The sequence below is a fragment of the Desmodus rotundus genome, chromosome 1 (assembly GCF_022682495.2).
Source record: "Desmodus rotundus isolate HL8 chromosome 1, HLdesRot8A.1, whole genome shotgun sequence".
In the NCBI taxonomy this organism is placed as follows: Eukaryota; Metazoa; Chordata; class Mammalia; order Chiroptera; family Phyllostomidae; genus Desmodus; species Desmodus rotundus.
Genome location: NC_071387.1, coordinates 80,922,874 through 80,941,962, shown reverse-complemented (window position 1 = coordinate 80,941,962; position 19,089 = coordinate 80,922,874). Strand labels below are relative to the sequence as shown.

The 19,089-nt window shown below is 39.5% G+C and overlaps 1 protein-coding gene across 10 annotated transcripts in view; it reads right to left on the bottom strand.

Moving 5' to 3' along the window:
- Positions 1 to 7,772: 7,772 nt before the first annotated feature.
- Positions 7,773 to 19,089, bottom strand: part of ZNF169 (zinc finger protein 169) — a 59,981-nt gene continuing 48,664 nt past the window's right edge. For 7 of the 10 annotated variants that reach the window (XM_071221648.1, XM_045193674.3, XM_071221649.1 and 4 more), the window contains one exon: positions 7,773 to 10,945. In XM_071221648.1, the coding sequence (XP_071077749.1) occupies positions 9,408 to 10,945 (1,538 nt within the window). In that variant the 3' untranslated portion in view covers positions 7,773 to 9,407. The remainder of the gene's footprint in view (positions 10,946 to 19,089) is intronic. The other 3 variants (XM_024558276.4, XM_045193678.3, XM_024558279.4) reach the window with 1 other exon arrangement.

The following is a 19,089-nucleotide window of genomic DNA, read 5'->3' as shown; positions in this document are numbered from 1 at the left end:
TCCTGCATTCCTGATAAAGAATGACCCTCCTAGAAATGGAATTGCAAAATGCAGATTTTTTAAAAAGTTTTTATTGTTGTTCAATTACAGTTGTCCCCATTTTCCCCCATTGCTCTCCCCTGCCCTGCCTTTCCCCCCCATGCAATTCCCCCCTCCCATTGTCCTTGTCCATGTACCTTGACTTGTTATGTGTTCCTTGACTTGACCCTACCCCTTTTTTCCCTCATAACCGCCCCTCCCCTTCCCCCTCTGGTCATTGTCAGTTGTTCTTTATTTCCATGTCTCTGGTTGTATTTTGCTTTGCTTGCTTGTTTTCTTCATTAGGTTCCTCTTTTAGGTGATATCATATGGTATTTGTCTTTCACTGCTTGTTTATTTCACTTAGCATAGTTCCATCAAGTTCTGTTGCAAAAGGTAGGAATTCCTTCTTTCTTTCTGGTGCATAGTATTCCATTGTGTAAATGTACCACAGGTTTATGATCCACTTTTTTACTGAAAGGCAGTTAGGCTGTTTCCAGCACTTGGCTATTGTAGATAATGCTGCTATGACCATTGGGGTGCACAGGTTCTTTTGAATTGGTGATTCAGGATTCTTGAGGTATAATCCCAGCAGTGGAATTGCCAGGTCAAAAGGCAGTTCCATTTTGTTTTTTGAGGACATTCCACATGGTTTTCCACAGTGGCTGCACCAGTCTGCATTCCTACAAACAATGTAGTAGGGTCCCCTTTTCTCCACAACCTCTCCAGCACCTGTTGTTTGTTGATTTGTTTATGTTGGCCATTCTGACTAGTGTGAGGTGGTATATCATTGTGGTTTTAATTTGCATTTCTCTGAGGGCTAGTGATGTTGAGCATCGTTTTATGTCTATGGGCCCTCTGTATGTCCTCCTTGGAGAGCTGTCTGTTCAGGTCCTTTGCCCATTTGTTAACTGGATTGTTTGTCTTCCTGGAGTGGAGTCATGTGAGTTCTTTATATATTTTGGAGATCAAACCCTTGTCTGAGGTATCATTGGCAAATATATTTTACCATACAGTTGGTTCCCTTTTCCAAAATGCAGATTCTAGTATTTAAAATTGGCTGAATGAGGGAAGTATGAGAAAATATCCACTTATTGCAGGCAATAAAATTAGAGATCTTTATTACAAGGTGATGAAATGTGTGATCAAAAAGATGCCTACTTATCTTGGGACACAAAATATAGGCTAAAGAGAAATGGTAGGAAAACATCTAGAATGTCATTGTGGGTTTATTATTTTGGGGCACTTTCAGTGTTGTCCTTGAAGACATGGATAATTTCAGACTTAAGTTAAATCAGTCAATATAAAGACCTGAAAGAAAGAAATACACTTTTGCTAAGAGAACATTCTCTAACTGCATTCTGTAACCTATGTTGACTCAAGAATCATGATTTGGAGTTCTGTGCATTAAAATAACAACAGCTAATATTTATATCGCACTTCCTTCATGCTGGGCACTATTCTGAGCACATGCATTTATTAACGCATTTAATCCATAGCCCTATTATGACTAGCATCACAGTCTTTGTACTGTTAAGGCCTTCAACTGATTTGGTGAAGGTCATTCATATTATGGAGGGCAATCTGCTTGCTTTACTCCAAGTCCAACATTTGAAAAGGCCTGTGCATTGGAAAACAAGAGGAACTCATTCTTTCTTTGTTTCTTTTTCTTTTCTTTTTTTCTTTTCCTTCCTCTCTCTTCCTCCCTCCCTCCCTCCCTCCCTTCCTTCCTTTCATCTCTGTATACTCCATTCTATCATGCATTCCTTCCATTTAGCAGGAATGAGATCCTACCAACCCCCAAAATGTGGAATTCAAAAAACAAAGAAGGCCTAAAATGTATCCTAAAATGCTGCTTTAACCCTGATGGAATTAGGGAAATCCAGATTAGACCAGAGTCTCTACACTGTATTTATAGCTTAAAATTTTCCTTTGTTCTTTGATCTCAGATGTTTTCTTTTTTTATTATCTTTTTACTTTGAGGTAATTGTACATCCACATAGGATTTTTAAGAAATAATACAGAGAGGTTCTTGTGTAGCTTTATGGCTTCCTGCAATGGCAATACCTTGCAAAACTATGGTACAAGAATTTATCAAGGATATTAATATCTAGACTATCAATCCATCAATCTTACTCAGGTTGCCCAGTTTTACATATGTGAATTTGTATGTGCATGTGTATTTACTTCCTGCATATATATCACATGTGTATGTTCATGTATCCACCACCAGAGTGAAGACACAGAAGTTTTATTACCACAAAGATCCCCTATGTTGCCCTTTTACAGTCATAATTCCTCTCCTGTCCCTGTAACTTTTTCTCTAACCCATGGGAAGTGATCTGTTCTTTATAATTTTTTCACTTCAAAAATGTTACATAGTTTATAATCTTTTGAGATTCGCTTTTTCAGTTGGCATAATTTTCTAGAAATTGATGAAAATGGTTGTTTTAATCAATAGTTCATTCCTTTTCACAACTGAGTTCCTGATATCCAACCAGACTTGCATGTGAAATAAATTCTACTTGGTCATGAGGTATAAGCATACCTCATTTTATTGTATCTAGCTGTTACACTTTGCTGATAATTGTGTTTCAAATTGAAGTTAACACTCTCCACAACCAAAAAAGATTATGACTCACTGAAGACTCAGATGATGGTTAGCAATTTTGTGCCAATAAAGTATTTTTAAATTAAGGCATGTACATTTTTTGAAGAGATAATGCCATTGTACACTTAATTGACTACAATTTGGTTTAAACATAACTTTTATATATAATCAGAAACCAAAAAATTGATGTGACTTGTTTTATTTTGATATTCACTTTATCGTGGTGGTCTGGATCCAAACCCACAATATCTGTGAGGTATGTCTGTAGAATTTTTTTAAAAGTCATGGTTAAATTTGCTAATTAATTTTTTGAATGTGTTTTTATCCACCTTCATTAGAGATGCTGGTCTGCACTTTTACATTTTTGCACTTTCTTTGTTTGCATTGGTATCAGGGTAGTATTGGCCTCATAAAATAAATTAAGAAATGTGTCCTCTTTTATTTTCTGGAAGAGACTGTGTAAAATCGATATTAATCTTCCCTCAAATGTTTGGAAGAATATCTTAGACCCTGTCAAAGAACATTCTACTAGCTGCTTCTAGGAGTTTCACTATTTTATAGATCTCTTATACATGCAATCATATGGTCTTTGTTTGTACTGTAATTTCCACTTGATATTTTGATGCTTATATTTTTTAATATTTTGTACTCTTTCATGTTTCAAGATAACTTAAAATTGCTTGAACCTCTGTAATGGTAGCTGCTTAATATCCCTGCCAGATAATTCTTAACTCAGTGTTGGTATCAGTTTATTGTCTTTTCCCATTGAAGTTTTGATCTCCTGCTTCTTGTTATGATGGTTAATCTTTTATCCAGAACACTAACTGTTAAGAGACTCTTGGTCCTATTTGAAACTTTGACTTTAGCAAGATGTCTTCCTGTTTTTAGGTTTAGCATCCAGATCCTGGTCTACTTTTCTTTCTCCAAACACAGTTTAAGTTTCAGAGCTCTTGTGATGCTAGTTTCGTCTGCTCATTCGGGAACACCATTGCTCCCACTTTTTTTTTTTTAATCTTAGCTTTTCAAAAAAGATTTTATTTTATTTATTTTTTGAGTTAACAACTGTGCTTTTATTTTTTAAATTATTTTATTGTTGTTCAATTACAGTTGTCTGCATTCACCGCCCACCAGTCCCACCCTACCCCAGCCAAACACACCTCCCTCCCTTGCTTCCACCCTCCACCCCATTGGTTTTGTCCATGTGTCCTTTATAGTTGTTCCTGAAAACCCTCCACCCCATTATCCCCTCCCACCTCCCCTCTGGTTACTGTCAGATTGTTCTTAACTTCAATGTCTCTGGTTATATTTTGCTTGCTTTTTCTCTCACTCCAGGAAGACAAACAATCCAATTTAAAAAAGACTTGAACAGACACTTCTCCAAGGAAGACATACAGAGGGCCCAGAGGCATACGAAAAGATGCTCAGCATCACTAGCCATCAGAGAGATGCAAATTAAAACTACAATGAGGTACCACTTCACACCAGTCAGAATAGCCATCATGAACAAAGCAACAAACAAGTGTTGGAGCTTGTGGAGAAAAGGGAACCCTAGTGCACTGTTGGTGGGATTGTAGACTGGTGCAAACACTATGGAAAACAGTATGGAATTTCCTCAGGAAACTAAAAATGGAACTGCCCTTTGACCCAGCAATTCTGCTGCTGGGATTATACCCTAAGAACCCTGAAACATCAATCCAAAAGAACCTATGCACCCCAATGTTCATAGCAGCACAATTTACATTAGCCAAGTGCTGAAAACAGCCTAAGTGCCCATCAGTAAATGAGTGGATCAAAAAACTGGTACATTTGCATAATGGAATACCATGCAGCAGAAAGAAAGAAGGAACTCAAGCCAGGTGGTGAGGGACAAATACCATGTTTCATTTATTTTTAGAGAGAAGGGAAGGAAGGAAGAGAGGGAGAGAAACATCAATGTGTGGTTGCCTCTTGAGTGTCCCCCACTGGGGACCTGGCCCGCAACCCAGGCATGTGCTCTGACTGGGAATCGAACTGGCAATCCTTTGGTTCACAGGCCAGCACTCAATCCACTGAGCCACACCAACCAGGGCACTATTGCTCACACTTTTCTCTGCTGCTGTTGGAAAGTGCATTAGGAGCTTCTCCAAAACAGGCTGCTTTGTCTCTAGATAGGGAAATGGATACTCTAGCCTCAAAGGGAGGAAAAACTTCACAATTTGAGCCACTGATGTGTCAGGATTCTACTTCCCCATGCCTCCTGGCTACTGGATGTGTCAGGGGACAGGAGTCTCCTTGGACTGGGCAGTGTATGGGGAATGTCATTCTGGTACCAACTGGCTGCCAGCTGCCCTGCATTTAGGTGGGGAGCCTCAGGTTTGTGGGGATAAAGAACACTTTCCAGGATAGGTATTTCTGTGACAGAATTCCCCTGGCTGGTGCCACCTAACTGCCTTCTGTATCAAGGTAAGAGAAATGTTGGTCCTATGAAAAAACAGAGGACTTCCCTTCACCACTGTTAGAAGGGGTTCTTAATCAGTTCCATCTGCTGGTGCTGCTGGGCTCCCCTGGTGTTATCAGCACCACTTACACCTCATCAGGGAGGAATAAACATACCTGGGATACTTTGGGAACCAAGATAGACTGGGCCACTTTCTTTTGTGGGGTGGGGGAATGTAAGGAGCACTATCACTATGTTGGTCTTTTAGTCACAAGGTCCACTCTGCGGGAGAGAGAAATTAATTTCCAGCTCTTGGAAGGTTAACACCACCAGGAATAAGTTCTGTTGGCATCATGTATCCCTGGATGAGATACAGTGAAGACATCTCACTTCTGTGTTTTTTAAGAGTCCATAATTCAAGTCTAATAATATAAAACAACACACAATCCCAAATTCAGGAGCATTCAATAAAATACCTGTCTATATCTCTTCAAGTGTCAGGGTCATGAAAGACAAAGAAAGACTGAAGAACTGCCACAGATTAGAGGAGACTAAAGACATATGATGACTAAACGCAATGTGGGGTCCTACCTGGGATTTTAGATTAGAAAAAGGACAATAGTGAAAAATTCAAACACAGTATGCAGTTCCTAATAGTGTCTCAATGTTAAATTTTAACTTCAATAAATGTACTATGATTATGTAAGATGTTTATATTTGGAGAAAAAATGAAATTACCATTAGCTCTTGGCATTGTACTATAAGCAACAGACTTCATTCATTTATATATTTGTTATTTTATAGACTCATTAGTTTCTCTTTTTTTTCCCTAACGGATTGTAACTCAGTGTACTCAAATTAGTTTTTGCTTGAACTGTCCCAGGTGTGGCTAGCGGGTGGGAATGCCTTCAAACTGGCTCCAGTGTTTTAGTGTCATGCTCTTTCATGTTTTTTTAAAGCAATTCCTTTCTGTCTGGCATTACCAGATGTTTTGGGATCCTCTCATACCTACCCTGCCTCAACCCTGGAAGCGGCCATTAATTCAAGAGGCCAGGGTTTCCAGAAAGGAAAAATGTTGTTTAAAAATAAGATATGGATGCTAGATGTGCTCACTGCTTCTGGATTGTCCTTGCTTCTTGGTCTTTTCAGCAGACAGAAGTAGAATATATATACAAGTATATACACATACACACGAATATGCATGAGCACATAAACACATACAGACACACATGTACAAATTTCTTAGGAATCTTACATTCACACCAGTACGTACAATTCCAGCCCATCCTTACAGGGTTCATTCTTGCTTCATCCCATTCTACATTTGGGTAACTTTCCTTCCACAGTAAGAACCCTGTGTCCCAGCACAGACATTTGTTCAATTCTATAATATATCCAAAATGGCTTCAGAATTCCTTCACCATACTGCCACAAAAAACAAACCTACTCAACAGTTTAGGATTTGTTTGTAGTTCTAACACAAAATATAAACTCTGCCCAAGACTGAGGTTATAGGTAAGATACTATGTCCATTTTCCCCCTTGTTCCTTAAAAAAAAGGTATAAAATTATGTATGCTTATGGCACTTGGCTCTTTTCATTTAGTAACAAACATTTCCTCCATAGTGTTTCTCTAGAATATTGTTCTCAGTGTTTTTCTTAGCTGCATTTTACTCCACTGTTTGTATGCTCCAGTTTATACAATTTATTTACTATGCTAAACATTAAAATAATATTCAACATTTTTGAACTATAAATAATGCTATGAATAATAACCATGTGCACGTGTATATTCATAACATTGGAAGTAACCCCTCACAATAGATTCTAGAAGTGTGCTTGCTGTGTCACCACATACATAGTTTAAATATTGCCAAACTGCCCTCTAGAAATGCTGTCTCTATGAAGTTGTAATTTGCATTTTTCTTATCATGAGTGAAATTAAACATCTTTTCATTTGTTTTTACCTTTTTTGGTAAACTAAGCATGTTTCTTGCCCAATTTTCTATAGAACTTCTGGTCTTTGTCCCTTGATTTTTAAAAGTTCCCATAAAGTGGGGCTATTAACCCATTATCTGTGAAATATGTTGATTTGTTATATATTTTTCTTCCAGTCACTTGTCTTTTGATACTACTATTTGTTGACATGCAAAATTTTGTTTTTGTATTAAAGTGCATTAATAATTGTTATTATTTCTGAATTTTAAGCCAGGAAAGCATCTGAACCTGGACTAAATCACCCTGTAATGACCACTCAGTGCCCAAGGCAAGGGGTCACAGCGAGCCTTGGGCTGGGCACTTGTTAGGCTCTGGGGATTGGAGAACACAAGAGGCAATGGCTACAGGGGCAGTGCCCTGCCTTGGTATGGATGTGCATGCTCTAGACCTTCCAGACTAGGGACAGTTGTGGCTCAAAGTTCTCAGTCCGTGGGCTCAATCACTGGCACATAGTCACAGCTAGTGGGATAGGGCCTTGACCTGCAAGGACTGGTATTAATAGATACTTTTCAATTTCCTATTGGGAGAGGCTGAGGATGTGGCTAAGGATTTCATATCTCTGTTGGGGGACTTAGAAAGGGTTAGAATGAAATCCATTATAATATTGTTCTCCCCTTTATAGGACCAGAGTCAAGAATACAGTGATTCTTCCATGTCTTTCAAGAGGACGAATACCTTGAGGTTCTTGACAGAATGAGGTACACAAACAGGTGTGTATCTTTTTAAAGAAGCAGTTTATTAAAGTAAACAGAAATATAATGTAGGGAAGGACTGCTGCTTAGAAAGTAAACCATAAACAAACCATCTCATGAACACAGAAAGCAAGCAACATTGTTTTTTTTTCTTCCCTCCCATTTCAGGAGACCAGAACATTTCCTAGTGGTTTCTGCCTTCTTCACATTCATAGGAAAAGAACACATTTTATGGCAGAAGTTCATGTCTGGCCACATAAATTTGGGGTACCCAGAGGGCGGCAGTGACAAATATTTAGCTGAGATTACTGAACAAGGTGTTGAGATGCAGCCTGGTTTCTTCTTGCTTCTTGTAGTAAAATTTGAGAGTAGTAGCATAAATGGAAGGAACTGTTAAAACAAAAAGGAACCAGAGCTTGAAGATTTAGAAAATCTCAGCTTGTCTGATTGCAAAAAAAAAATTAGAAAGCATGTTCTGGAAAGAACACCACAATGTGGCTAGATGATCATTTGATAAAGAAATTACCTTGGAACCAATCAGTGATCTCAGCAGGAACTCTGGCAGATTGAACTAATGGTGATACACATGGGACAGAATGAAGTCATCTATAGGTAGAATAGATCTACCCAGCTACAAGTGTGTGTTACTCATCAAGAATAGGGAAGAGTGACCCCAAAAGTGAAACGGAGATGAGAGGTCTGCTAGTTCCCAAGTGGGCCCAGAAAGTAACAGTCAGGGCCAACATATTTCTTCCATAGTGTCAGTGGGCCCAGCATCGCTGATGCCACTGGAGTGGGATTGAAGAGCAGAGGATCCAGTCAAAGATCATTCTTGAGCCTTAAATGTGACAGAATCTGCCTTGCTAGGTTTTAGGCTCATTTGGGATCATCAATCCTTTCTTCTCTCCACATTTGGAATGAGAATGTGAATTCCAGGCCTGTCCTACTATTGTATTTTGGAAGCAGATTAACTTGGCTGGTTTATAGGTTCACAGCTGAAGAGGAATTCTGTCTCTGGAGGAAACGCATCTCTAGTCTCATCCACACTTGATTTAGGTGAGATTCTGGATATACAGTTGATATTGGAATGCATTAAAACTTTGGGGGCTTTTAAGATGGGGTGAATGTAATTTATATGTGAGAAGACCATGAATTGGGGGGGACTAGAGGGCTGAGTTTTATGGGCTGTTGTTCCCCCAAATTCATATGTTGAGGCCACAACCTACAGTGTGATTTATTTGATGACAGGGTATTTTTAAGGTGAATGTTATGAGGTCCCTAACCCAATATGGCTGGTGTCCTTACAAGAGGGAGGGACACCAGGAAAGCACACAGAAAAAGGCCACCTGAGAACACTGCAAAGATAGTCACATCTGCAAGCCGAGAGAGGCTTCAGTAGAAACCAAATTGTTTACGTGTTGATATTGGATTTCTAGTCTCTAAAACTGCAAGAAAATAAGTTTCTGTTCTTTAAGGCATCAAGACTGTGGTATTTTATTATGGCAGCCATAGCAAATTAAAATACATTCCTAATGCAGGAGGTAATTATAAATCCACTATCTTACCAATGAAAGAATACAGTACTTTTTTTTCCTCTACTGCGTTTGAGGAGAGTGGAACATTTCCTAGTGATTTCTGCCATCTTCTCACTCACGATGCCAGGAAAAGAAAGGTCAGAAGAGCTCTTGTGGCAGGGGTTGATGGTCAGACTTGGTCCTCCTGTGTCTGTGGAGGTGAGACTTCTGACTAAAGCCACGACCACACTCCCTGCACATGTATGGCTTCTCTCCCGAGTGAGTTCGCTGGTGTCTGATGAGGGCTGACTTGAAGCCAAAGCTGCGCCCACATTCACCACACACACATGACTTCTCTCCCGAGTGTGTCCTCTGGTCAGATTTCTGGCTAAGTCTTTGCTCACATACTCCATACACAACAGATTCCTCCCCTAAATGTGTCCTCTGGTGTCTGTTGAGGAGTGACTTAAAACCAAAAGTGCGGCCACACTCAGAGCACAGGTAAGGCTTCTCCCCTGTGTGTGTCCTCTGATGCCTGATAAGAGTGACCTTGTGACCAAAGCCCCGCCCACAGTCAGGGCACAGATAGGGTTTCTCCCCTGTGTGCGTCCTCTGGTGTCCCACAAGGGCAACCTTCTGACGAAAGCCACGACCACACTCAGAGCATAGGTACGGCTTTTCCCCTGTGTGTGTCCTCTGGTGTCTGATGAGGGTGGCATTCTGGCGAAAGCCATGTCCACAGTCAGCACATACATAGGGCTTCTCCCCTGAGTGTGTGACCTGGTGAATGAGGAGCAGGGACTGCTGCTTGAAGCCACGCCCACACTTTAGGCACAAGAAGGGCCTCTCACCTGAATGTGAGCTCTGGTGTTGCAGGAGCGATGCCTTCTGGCAAAAGCCTCTCCCACACTCAGGACACACGAAGGGCTTCTCCTCCAAGTGTGTCCTCTGGTGCAGCACTAGGGCAATCTTCTGGTGAAAGCCTCGTCCACATTCCTGACACACAAAGGGTCTCTCCCCAGAGTGTATCCTCTTGTGGTTAGTGAGCGAGGATGTATACCTGAAATGTCGCCCACATTCCCTGCACACATATGGCTTCTCCCCTGAGTGTTTCCTCTGGTGTATGGTGAGGGAAGACTTCCGGCCAAAGCCTCGCCCACACTCCCTGCAACTATAAGGCTTCTCCCCTGTGTGCATCCTCTGGTGCTTGAGGAGGTCTGACCTCTGGCAGAAACCTCTGCCACACTCAGGACACACATGATGCTTCTGCAGGCTAAAGAGGGTTGAGTTTGTGCTATGTCCTAGCGTATATTTTTCAGATACGACTGCTCCAGATTCTGAGCAGTCTGCCCCTGTCAACATTGTGTCTGCCTTCTCAGAAGTCATCCCCTGGTCTATTCCTCTACCTCTGTTGCCTTCTACCCTGTCTACTGGCTGATCTTGAAATAGGTCAAAGAATGCTCTTGAAGTCACACTCATCTGCAGCCTCCGGAACACGGTGCCAGAGCCTTCTCTCTCTCCATCATCTGCTTTTTCATTTGAGCAGCTTGGAGATTCCAGTGGGAAGTGACTTCCTACAGAAGAGCTTGAGGAGATCTGAGGGGGATGACCACACAGCATATATTGTTGGAGGAACTGCAGGCTGGAAAAGGCCACTGGGCAGGAGAGACTAGGCTGGAATTCTGTCTTTGGTTCTGCTGAAGAGAAATTCTCTGTCAGAATCACCACAGGTACCTTGTGGACAGTTAAACTTACCCAATAGGCATTCCTCAGATTTTTACCTAAAGACTTTCTTTACAGACCTACCATCCTTGCCACAGTGATACCTTAATGTGTATCCTTTTGCAACACAGAAAACTCACAAGATGAGCCAGTTCTAAATTATCAGCCTGACTTAAATAGTTTTAAGAAAGCATCACGACAGTACCAACCCTATAAATTGCTGTCATTAGTGTTACATATTTTCACAAATACTATTATCTCACAAGCTACAGGCATTAACACTGATGTAAACATTATCCACAAATATGGGGGGGACGGCAAAAGCAGGTTTACAGTTGTCAGTTTGTGAAAAAGTTTATTCTTGTGTTATTATTTATTATTATATTATTTTCCATATGAACTGTAAATTGACTTTTGCCACATTCTTTCACTGAGAGTTAAAGTATATGACTTATCACAATTTTTTTAGTGACTTTTCCTGTATGAAATAATGAGGTATTTTAATAAAGGATCCATTCCAGGTAGAGGCCTGTTGGGGAGGCAGTATAAAGGAGAAGTCAGAAACCCACCAGGGATATGAATGAGAAGGTGTTTTCTACAGGGTATTTGCTGGGTTCTCTGTCAGAAAGCTGGCACTTGGCAGTGAAATAGACTCAGGTTAGGTCTGTAGCCCCTTAAAGGAGTCTGGCTCCTGGTGAACCCAATCAATCCAAGACCTGTTTTTCTAACTTTTCTACAAACTCTTGTAAAAGAAAATGTTTCTGTCTACAGTAGCTCTTGCCTAGGAGATAATTTGTATGCCTTGTTCAACCACTGCCTCTATCCATCTGAAGCTGATGAAAAACACCATGACCCTTAAATTCAGTATCCCAGGCCTATTCAGACCTACCTCATTCTTCACCAGTCAAAATGAGATGTATTTTGTGAACTTCTTCAACATGGGCCAGCAAACTACAGTCCACCAGATGTTTTGTAAATAAAGGTCTACTAGACCATAGCCACGCTCACTCTTAGAGTGTTTTTGACAGCTTTCACAAAATGGCAAAGTTGAGCAGTTGCAACTAAGAACATAAAGACTGCAAAGCCTAAAATATTTACTGTATGGCCCTTTAGAGGAAAATCTTTCCAAAACCTGATCTACATTATTGACTCATTCCATCTTGTCTAAAATGCCAGCTTTTGTACTAACAAGTATAATCATGATGAAACCCCTTCCTAACACTTAAAACACTCTAGATTTGCTTCTCAGCACAGTACTCTAAAAATTAGTTGTGTGTGTGTCGCTAGACCTAGAAGCTCCTGCGAAATGGCCTTGGTAATCACTCACATGTGCTGACCTCACTGGACATCCACATGTGAACATGAACATCCTTTCAGTCTTGCATATTGTCTGGCCACCAGAGGTCCACCATGTTTGGTCTCATCAACAGATGCGCTCTAGTATAGTTCATTAAACTGTCAATGAGTTTATTTTCTTAAACTAGGCCGTCCATATTTTCACAGCCTGTAGAAGGTGTATGTCTCTAGCCAGCAGCTTCCAATAAATAGTCTGTTGTAATTCTAGAGTTCTGAGAGCTGACCTTTCCATGCTGCACAATTATCTACTTGCCTGTGATTTGATGGGAAGAGATAAGTGGTCACACCTAAGGCTATTGGTAAACCACACGTCATTACAAGAGTGCCTTTCAGTGGAAAAGAAAGCACTTTTGTGAGTTACATATGGTTAATGTCACCCTCACAGGAACCAATTCTAACCACTCTTCTAATAAGAACATTAATTCACCATAATTTTTGTGCCTAGCTAGTCATGTGGCACACTTTAACTACAAGTGATTTAAAATTACAATGTCCACTTTGGAAAACCCTAAACTTTAACATGGTTTTAAACCACGGTTCTACCTACCTGAAGCTGAGGAAAAACCCAGAAGTTCTGAATAAACGGAGAAATAAAAATAAACTTTTACCAAAGTCATGCTTTTCAGTGATTCAAAACAATTTCCAGGATGTAGAAGAAAATCAGTTCATAAACTGTTGAAAAAATCTACAACTGCACTTGTGCCAACTGATTTGTGAAGTAAATAAAAGTACATCAGTAATTGTACTTGAATTCAAAGCTCTCTGATACAAAGAGAAAAAAAATCAATGTTGCCTTCTGCAGCTGCAGGGATGTAATATAGAAACACAGCTGTGAATTAAGTAAATGACCTTGGACATCAGCTCCCAAGTGGAATGCTGTGTGCATTCACTGCTTTTAAACAATTTAAAGAATTCTAAGACTTGGTCTACAAATGTAAAAGGTGGATGTTTTCAATGCTAATCAGAATTAGTCCTTAGAAATTGCACAATTTTCCCAACATGCTATCTCCTGATTTTAAGACAATATAAAAGAAATACTAGCATATGTGATAGCTAATTTTATATGTCAACTTAGCTGGCCACAAGTTGCCCTGACATTTAGTCAAACATTCTAAGTGTTTCTGTGAGGGTGTTTTGGATGACTTTAACATATAAATGGGTAGACTGAGCAAAGTAGGTTGCCCTCCCTTATGAGTGTGGACCTCATCCAATCAGTTGAGGCCTGAATAGAACAAAAGGCAGACCCTAAAATAAGAGGGAATTTTTCTAGTCTGACTGACTGTAAGCCAAATATGAGAGGGTGTTTTCGTTTTTCCTGTTTTTGCACTCAAACTGAAACATCTGTTCTTTATGAGTGTCAAGCCTGCTGTCCACTGGACTGAAACTACACTGTCAGCTCTGCTAGATCTTCCTCTTGCTGAATCCAAATCTTGGGACTTCTTAGCCTCCATAATTGTGTGAGCCAATTCCTTATAATCTCATGTGTGTGTGGGCGTGCACACAAACACCCTATTAGTTTTGTTACTCTGGATAGACTTAACACTTATTTTGGTACTGGGAACTGGGGTTCTACTATAACAAATCCCTAAAATTGTGAAAGTGGTTTTAGTTATAGGTGACAAGTGAAGGCTAGAAGAGTTTTGAGGTGCATGCTAGAAAAAGCCTAGCTTGACAAGAGATTGCTGGTAGAAATGTGGAAATTAGACTCAGGAAGAAAGGAGTGGACAGCTGGAGAGAAAGCTTCCACCTTATCAGAGGATACATAAATATGTACTGACTAGTATTCCATAGTACAGGTTTTCTACTGTTTAGCTTGGATGTGCAGAATAAATTCTACTTGGTCATGGTGTGTAATTCTTTTTGTAAAAAGGGGGGATTCAATTTGAATATTTTTATCATATATTTAGTTTCATGGATCCACCACCAACTTAATTACTTTAATAATTGTAGTACTACTATTATTTTGTTCCATCATCCTGTGTCAATAGTATTTTTCAAGGAATTCAACTATTTCTTATAAGTTGTTAAACCTGTCAGTATAAACTTGTTCCTAATATGCCTTTAGTGTTATTTTAAGTGTGTAAAATACACAGTAACTTCCCTTCATTCCTGAATTGATTATGCGTATCTTCTTTTTTTTCCGTTTGGTTAGTCTACCCTAGTGATATATGATTTTGTTGATCTTTTTTAAAGAATCAACATTTGGCTTGCAAATTTTTCTGTTGTTAATTAATGGTAATTTCATTGGCTTCTGCTCTTATTATCATTATCCCATCCTTTTACTCACTGCTTTAGCTGTATCTCACAAACTTTTATTTTACCGAGAGGAACGTAAATGATCTTGGGTTGGATCATAAAGACTTGATATTGGTAAGGTGTAATTTCTACCTCAAGTTACCTATACATACAATAAAATCCCAATTATAAACAGTACCCAGGTTTTCATTTTTTCTTTCTTTTTTTTAAATGAAAGGCTGATCCTAAAATTTAAGTGGAAATTCATAGGACCTCAACTATCCAAAGAAATTTTGAAAAAAAAAAAGGGAGAGGACTAATACTAATTGACTTCAAGACTTCCTATAATTCAACAGTAATACAGGCAATGTCATTTGGTTTAAGGATAGACATATTAATCAAAGGAACAACAGAACAGAGAATGTAAAATACACCTCTACTTAACCAGTCATTAGATTTTCAACACTTTTATTTGATGAAAGGCAAGACTTTTCATCAAATGGATCTAGAGCCACTGGACAGCTGTTAGAAAAAGAAAGAAATAAACCTTGATGACTGCCTCACACCATACATAAAAATTAACTCAAGATGGATCGTAGACCTAAATGTAAAGCTAAAACTATACAGCATTTAGAATAAAATATAGATTATAATCATGAAAAAATTTAAAAAGTAAAAAGTTAAGTTTTCTGAAAATTAAACATCTACCCATCAAAAGTTATTGTTGAGAAAATAAAGAGTGATGTAAGAGGAATGGTGGCATGAGATTCCCATTGGTCTCTCCCCTTGAAGTTTCAACAATCTGAATAGCTATAACTCAACAAAGGATTCCTGCTCAGTGCACAAATACTTCTGAGAGATCTGTGCATTGAAACATTTAAAAGTAAGCAAGTGGGAGCAAACCAGGGAGGAGAAAAGGGAGAAAAGCTGAGAGGAGCCATGGTCAAAGCCCTGCAGCCAGGAGCTCACAATAAGGCTTACCCAGAGAGGGGAGGTATCAGGTTGTGACTCCCTTCAGCCAGGATAAGCAACGAGATTTAGTGAGCATTCCTGCAGGAGTGGGAAATAGGAGCTGTGGCTGAGTCCAGTGACCAGGGCAGGGACAAAGTACATAGGTGCCATGTCAGTTGTCTTAGAGTCACCATTCCAGACAGAGGAACAAAGCCACAGAGCCTGGCTGCCTCTTCACCTCCCAGAGAGCTCCTCCCTTCACCCTTTGTGTGTGGTTGCAGTGCATATTATCTGCAAACCTGAGAACTGATACTAGAGAACCACTTTTTCCCTAGGCAAGTGCACTTCTGTGACTAATCCCAGGTTTGGCTGGAGATGCAGAGGGCACATGATGGAAGTCCACTGGTAGCCACTGCCGGAAAAGCAAACTAAAGAGGCAGCTGGATTCCTCCAGTTCATCACAGACCCTTGCACTGTGGCTACAATGCAGGTGGAATCTGGCTATGGAAGTCGGCACTGGGATTTCACGGATTTAAAGCCACAATGCTGGCAGAATCTGGCTGCAGAGGACAGCACTCCAATTTCACGGAATTGGAGCCACATAGCCCACTGCATTCCTCTGCAGGCTTGGTCCCCTGGATGACTGGGTCACAGGGGAGGCACCCACCTTCCCAGGGAACACAAGCCATTTTCCACTACCCTGCAGAGATCTGAAAAACCAGAGAAGTGCAAGAGAGCTAAAAAATAAAAAAAAATTAAAAAAAATTTTTTAAAACCTTATGATTCAGCATCACCTACTAGAAAAGAAATACTTATCAATCTAGTAGAGAAGTGTCACTTATAAATAGATGCCTAGACATAGAAAAAAAATTCATCAAATGCCATGAGTAACCAAGGTAACAAAGTAGCACAGAAAGAAGATGAAAAACCTCCAGAAAACAAAGACATGGAAATACGTGACTTAAATTACAGAGAATTCAAGGTCGCAGTTCGGAAGAAACTCAGTGAGATGCAAGAAAACATGGGTAATTTAATGAGCTCAGAAAAACAAAAAAATTGATTAAAATGGGTAATTTACAAAAGAGATTGAAAATTCAAAAAGGAACAAAACAGAAATTCTGGAGATGAAGAACTCAATAAAAGAGATTAAGAATGAACTCGCACACATAGGAAATAGAGCTGACCAGAAAGAGGAAAGAATTAGTGTTATCAAAGAATGAAATCTAGAAACGACACAGAAGAAAGACTTGAAGATTAAAAAAAATGAAATAACTCTATGAGAACGATCTGCCTCCATCAGAAAGAGCAATATAACAATAATAGGAATGCCAGAAGAAGAAGAGGGGGAGAAGGGAATAGGAAACCTATTCAAACAAATAGTTTATGAGAACTTCCCAAACCTATGGAAGGAGCTAGATCCTCAAGTCCAAGAAGCAAACAAACCACCTACTTCAATCCAAAAAGGTTTTCTCCAAGAAACTATGAATTAAAACTATCAAAAATTAATAAAGACACCCTGGAAGGTATGGCTCAGTGAGGATTGACTGCTGGCCTGAGAACCAAGGGGTCGCTGGTTTGATTTGCAGTCAGGGCACAAACTCGGGTTGTGGGCCAGGTCTCCTGTGGGTAGCATTTGAGAGGCAACCACACGTTGATGTTCCTCTCCCTCTTTCCCTTCTCTTCTCTCTAAAAATAAATAAATAAATCTGTAAAAAATAATAAAGAAAGAATCTCAAGGCAGCCAGGGAAAAGAAGTCAATCTACAAAAATAAGCCCATTAGGGAATCACTGAACTTCACAGCAGAAACTCTACAAGCCAGAAGAGACTGGAACCAAATATTCAAACTACACAATGAGAGAAATTACCAGCCAAGAATAATATATCCAGGAACATTATCCTTTAGATATGAAGGAGAAATAAGGACTTTTCTAGATATATAGAAGCTGAGGGAATATATCACCAGATGACCTCCACTGCAGAAAATACTCAATAAGGTTATTCTATCTGAAACAAAGAAGGATCACAAAACTACGAGTAAAATCAGCAACAAACTTACAGCATAAACAGGGATAATTTGTGACAAGACCTTAAAAGAAGAGAGGGAAAAGGTCTGAATTTACAAAGGAAGTTGGAGATCAGATGCATTCAAAAGAAAAAGAAATACTGTGTGTGCGTGTGTGAACAAAACCTTCTTCTTAATAAACCTAATGGTACACACACACACACGAGACACATAAAAAGGAAACAGCTCTGGCTGGGTGGCTTAGTTGGTTGGAGCATTGTCCTGTACACCAAAAGGTTGCGGGTTAAATCCCTGGTCAGGGCACACGCACATCTAGGTTATGGGTTTAACCCCCAGTCGGGGCACGTAAGGGAGGCAACTGATCTATGTTTCTCACGTCTATATTTCTCTCTCCTTCTTACTGTAAAATAAAATTTTTTTAAAATCTCAGGTGAGGATTAAAATTTAAAAAGACCAAACAGGAAAAAAGAATGAAATACCTCCAAAGAAAAACAAAACAGAAACCCAAAGGAAAAGAACCAATGGAGGCACAGAGAGCTACTAAAAGACAAAAGATAAAATGGCTATTGAAAATCCTTATGCATCAATAATGACCCTAAATGTAAATGGACCAAATTCACCAATAAAAAGGCACAGAGTAGCAGACTGAATCAAAAACAATATCCAACCATATGCTGCCTTCAAGAGACACATCTAAGCTGCAAAGACAAAGATGGACTTAAAGTGAAAGGGTGGAAAGTGATTCTTCAAAAGTATCCACAAAGAAGCAGTGTAGCCAACTTATATCTGACAAAATAGATTTCAAGATTTTAAAAAGAGGTAATGACAGAAAGATGGACATTTGCTAATGATAAAGGGAAAAAACACTATGTTAAGAAGAGAGAACACTTTTCATTATATATGCACCGAATCAGGGAACACCAAAATATATAAAACAGAACAAAAAGGAGCAACTGACAAAAACACAATCATAGTGGGGAACTTAAATATGCAATTGACAGCTCCAGATAGATCCAAACAGAAAATCAAAAAAGAAATATTGTCCTTGAATGACACATTAAGCCAAATGGACATAATTGACATTTACAGAGCCTTTCATCTGAGAACATCCAACTATACATTGTTCTTAAGTGCACATAGAACATTCTAAGGATAGCCCATATGTTGGGTCACAAAACTAGCCTCACCAAGTTTAAGAACACTGAAACCATACCAAGCATAAGAGGTCTGTCCGGAAGGTATCCAGCCAGATAATATGAAAAATAGAGACATTTTTGAAGAAGATACGAAGAAACACTGTACAACAAAGGACAATGACACCTCAGTCCTCTTCAAAGTAGGCACCTTGGGACCTCACACAGTTTTGATGTTTCGCCAAAATGAGCAAGCATGTTGTGATGAAGCTGCCAATCACCAGCTGCTTGTAGCTGTGGCCTTCTGAATCATCCCAATAGTTTTTGCAGAGGAATGTTCAAGCTTAACACAAAATTGGATGCAGGTTTGTTGCTGTACTCACTCAGTCACTTAGAATGCAACAGCCACACAGTACACAT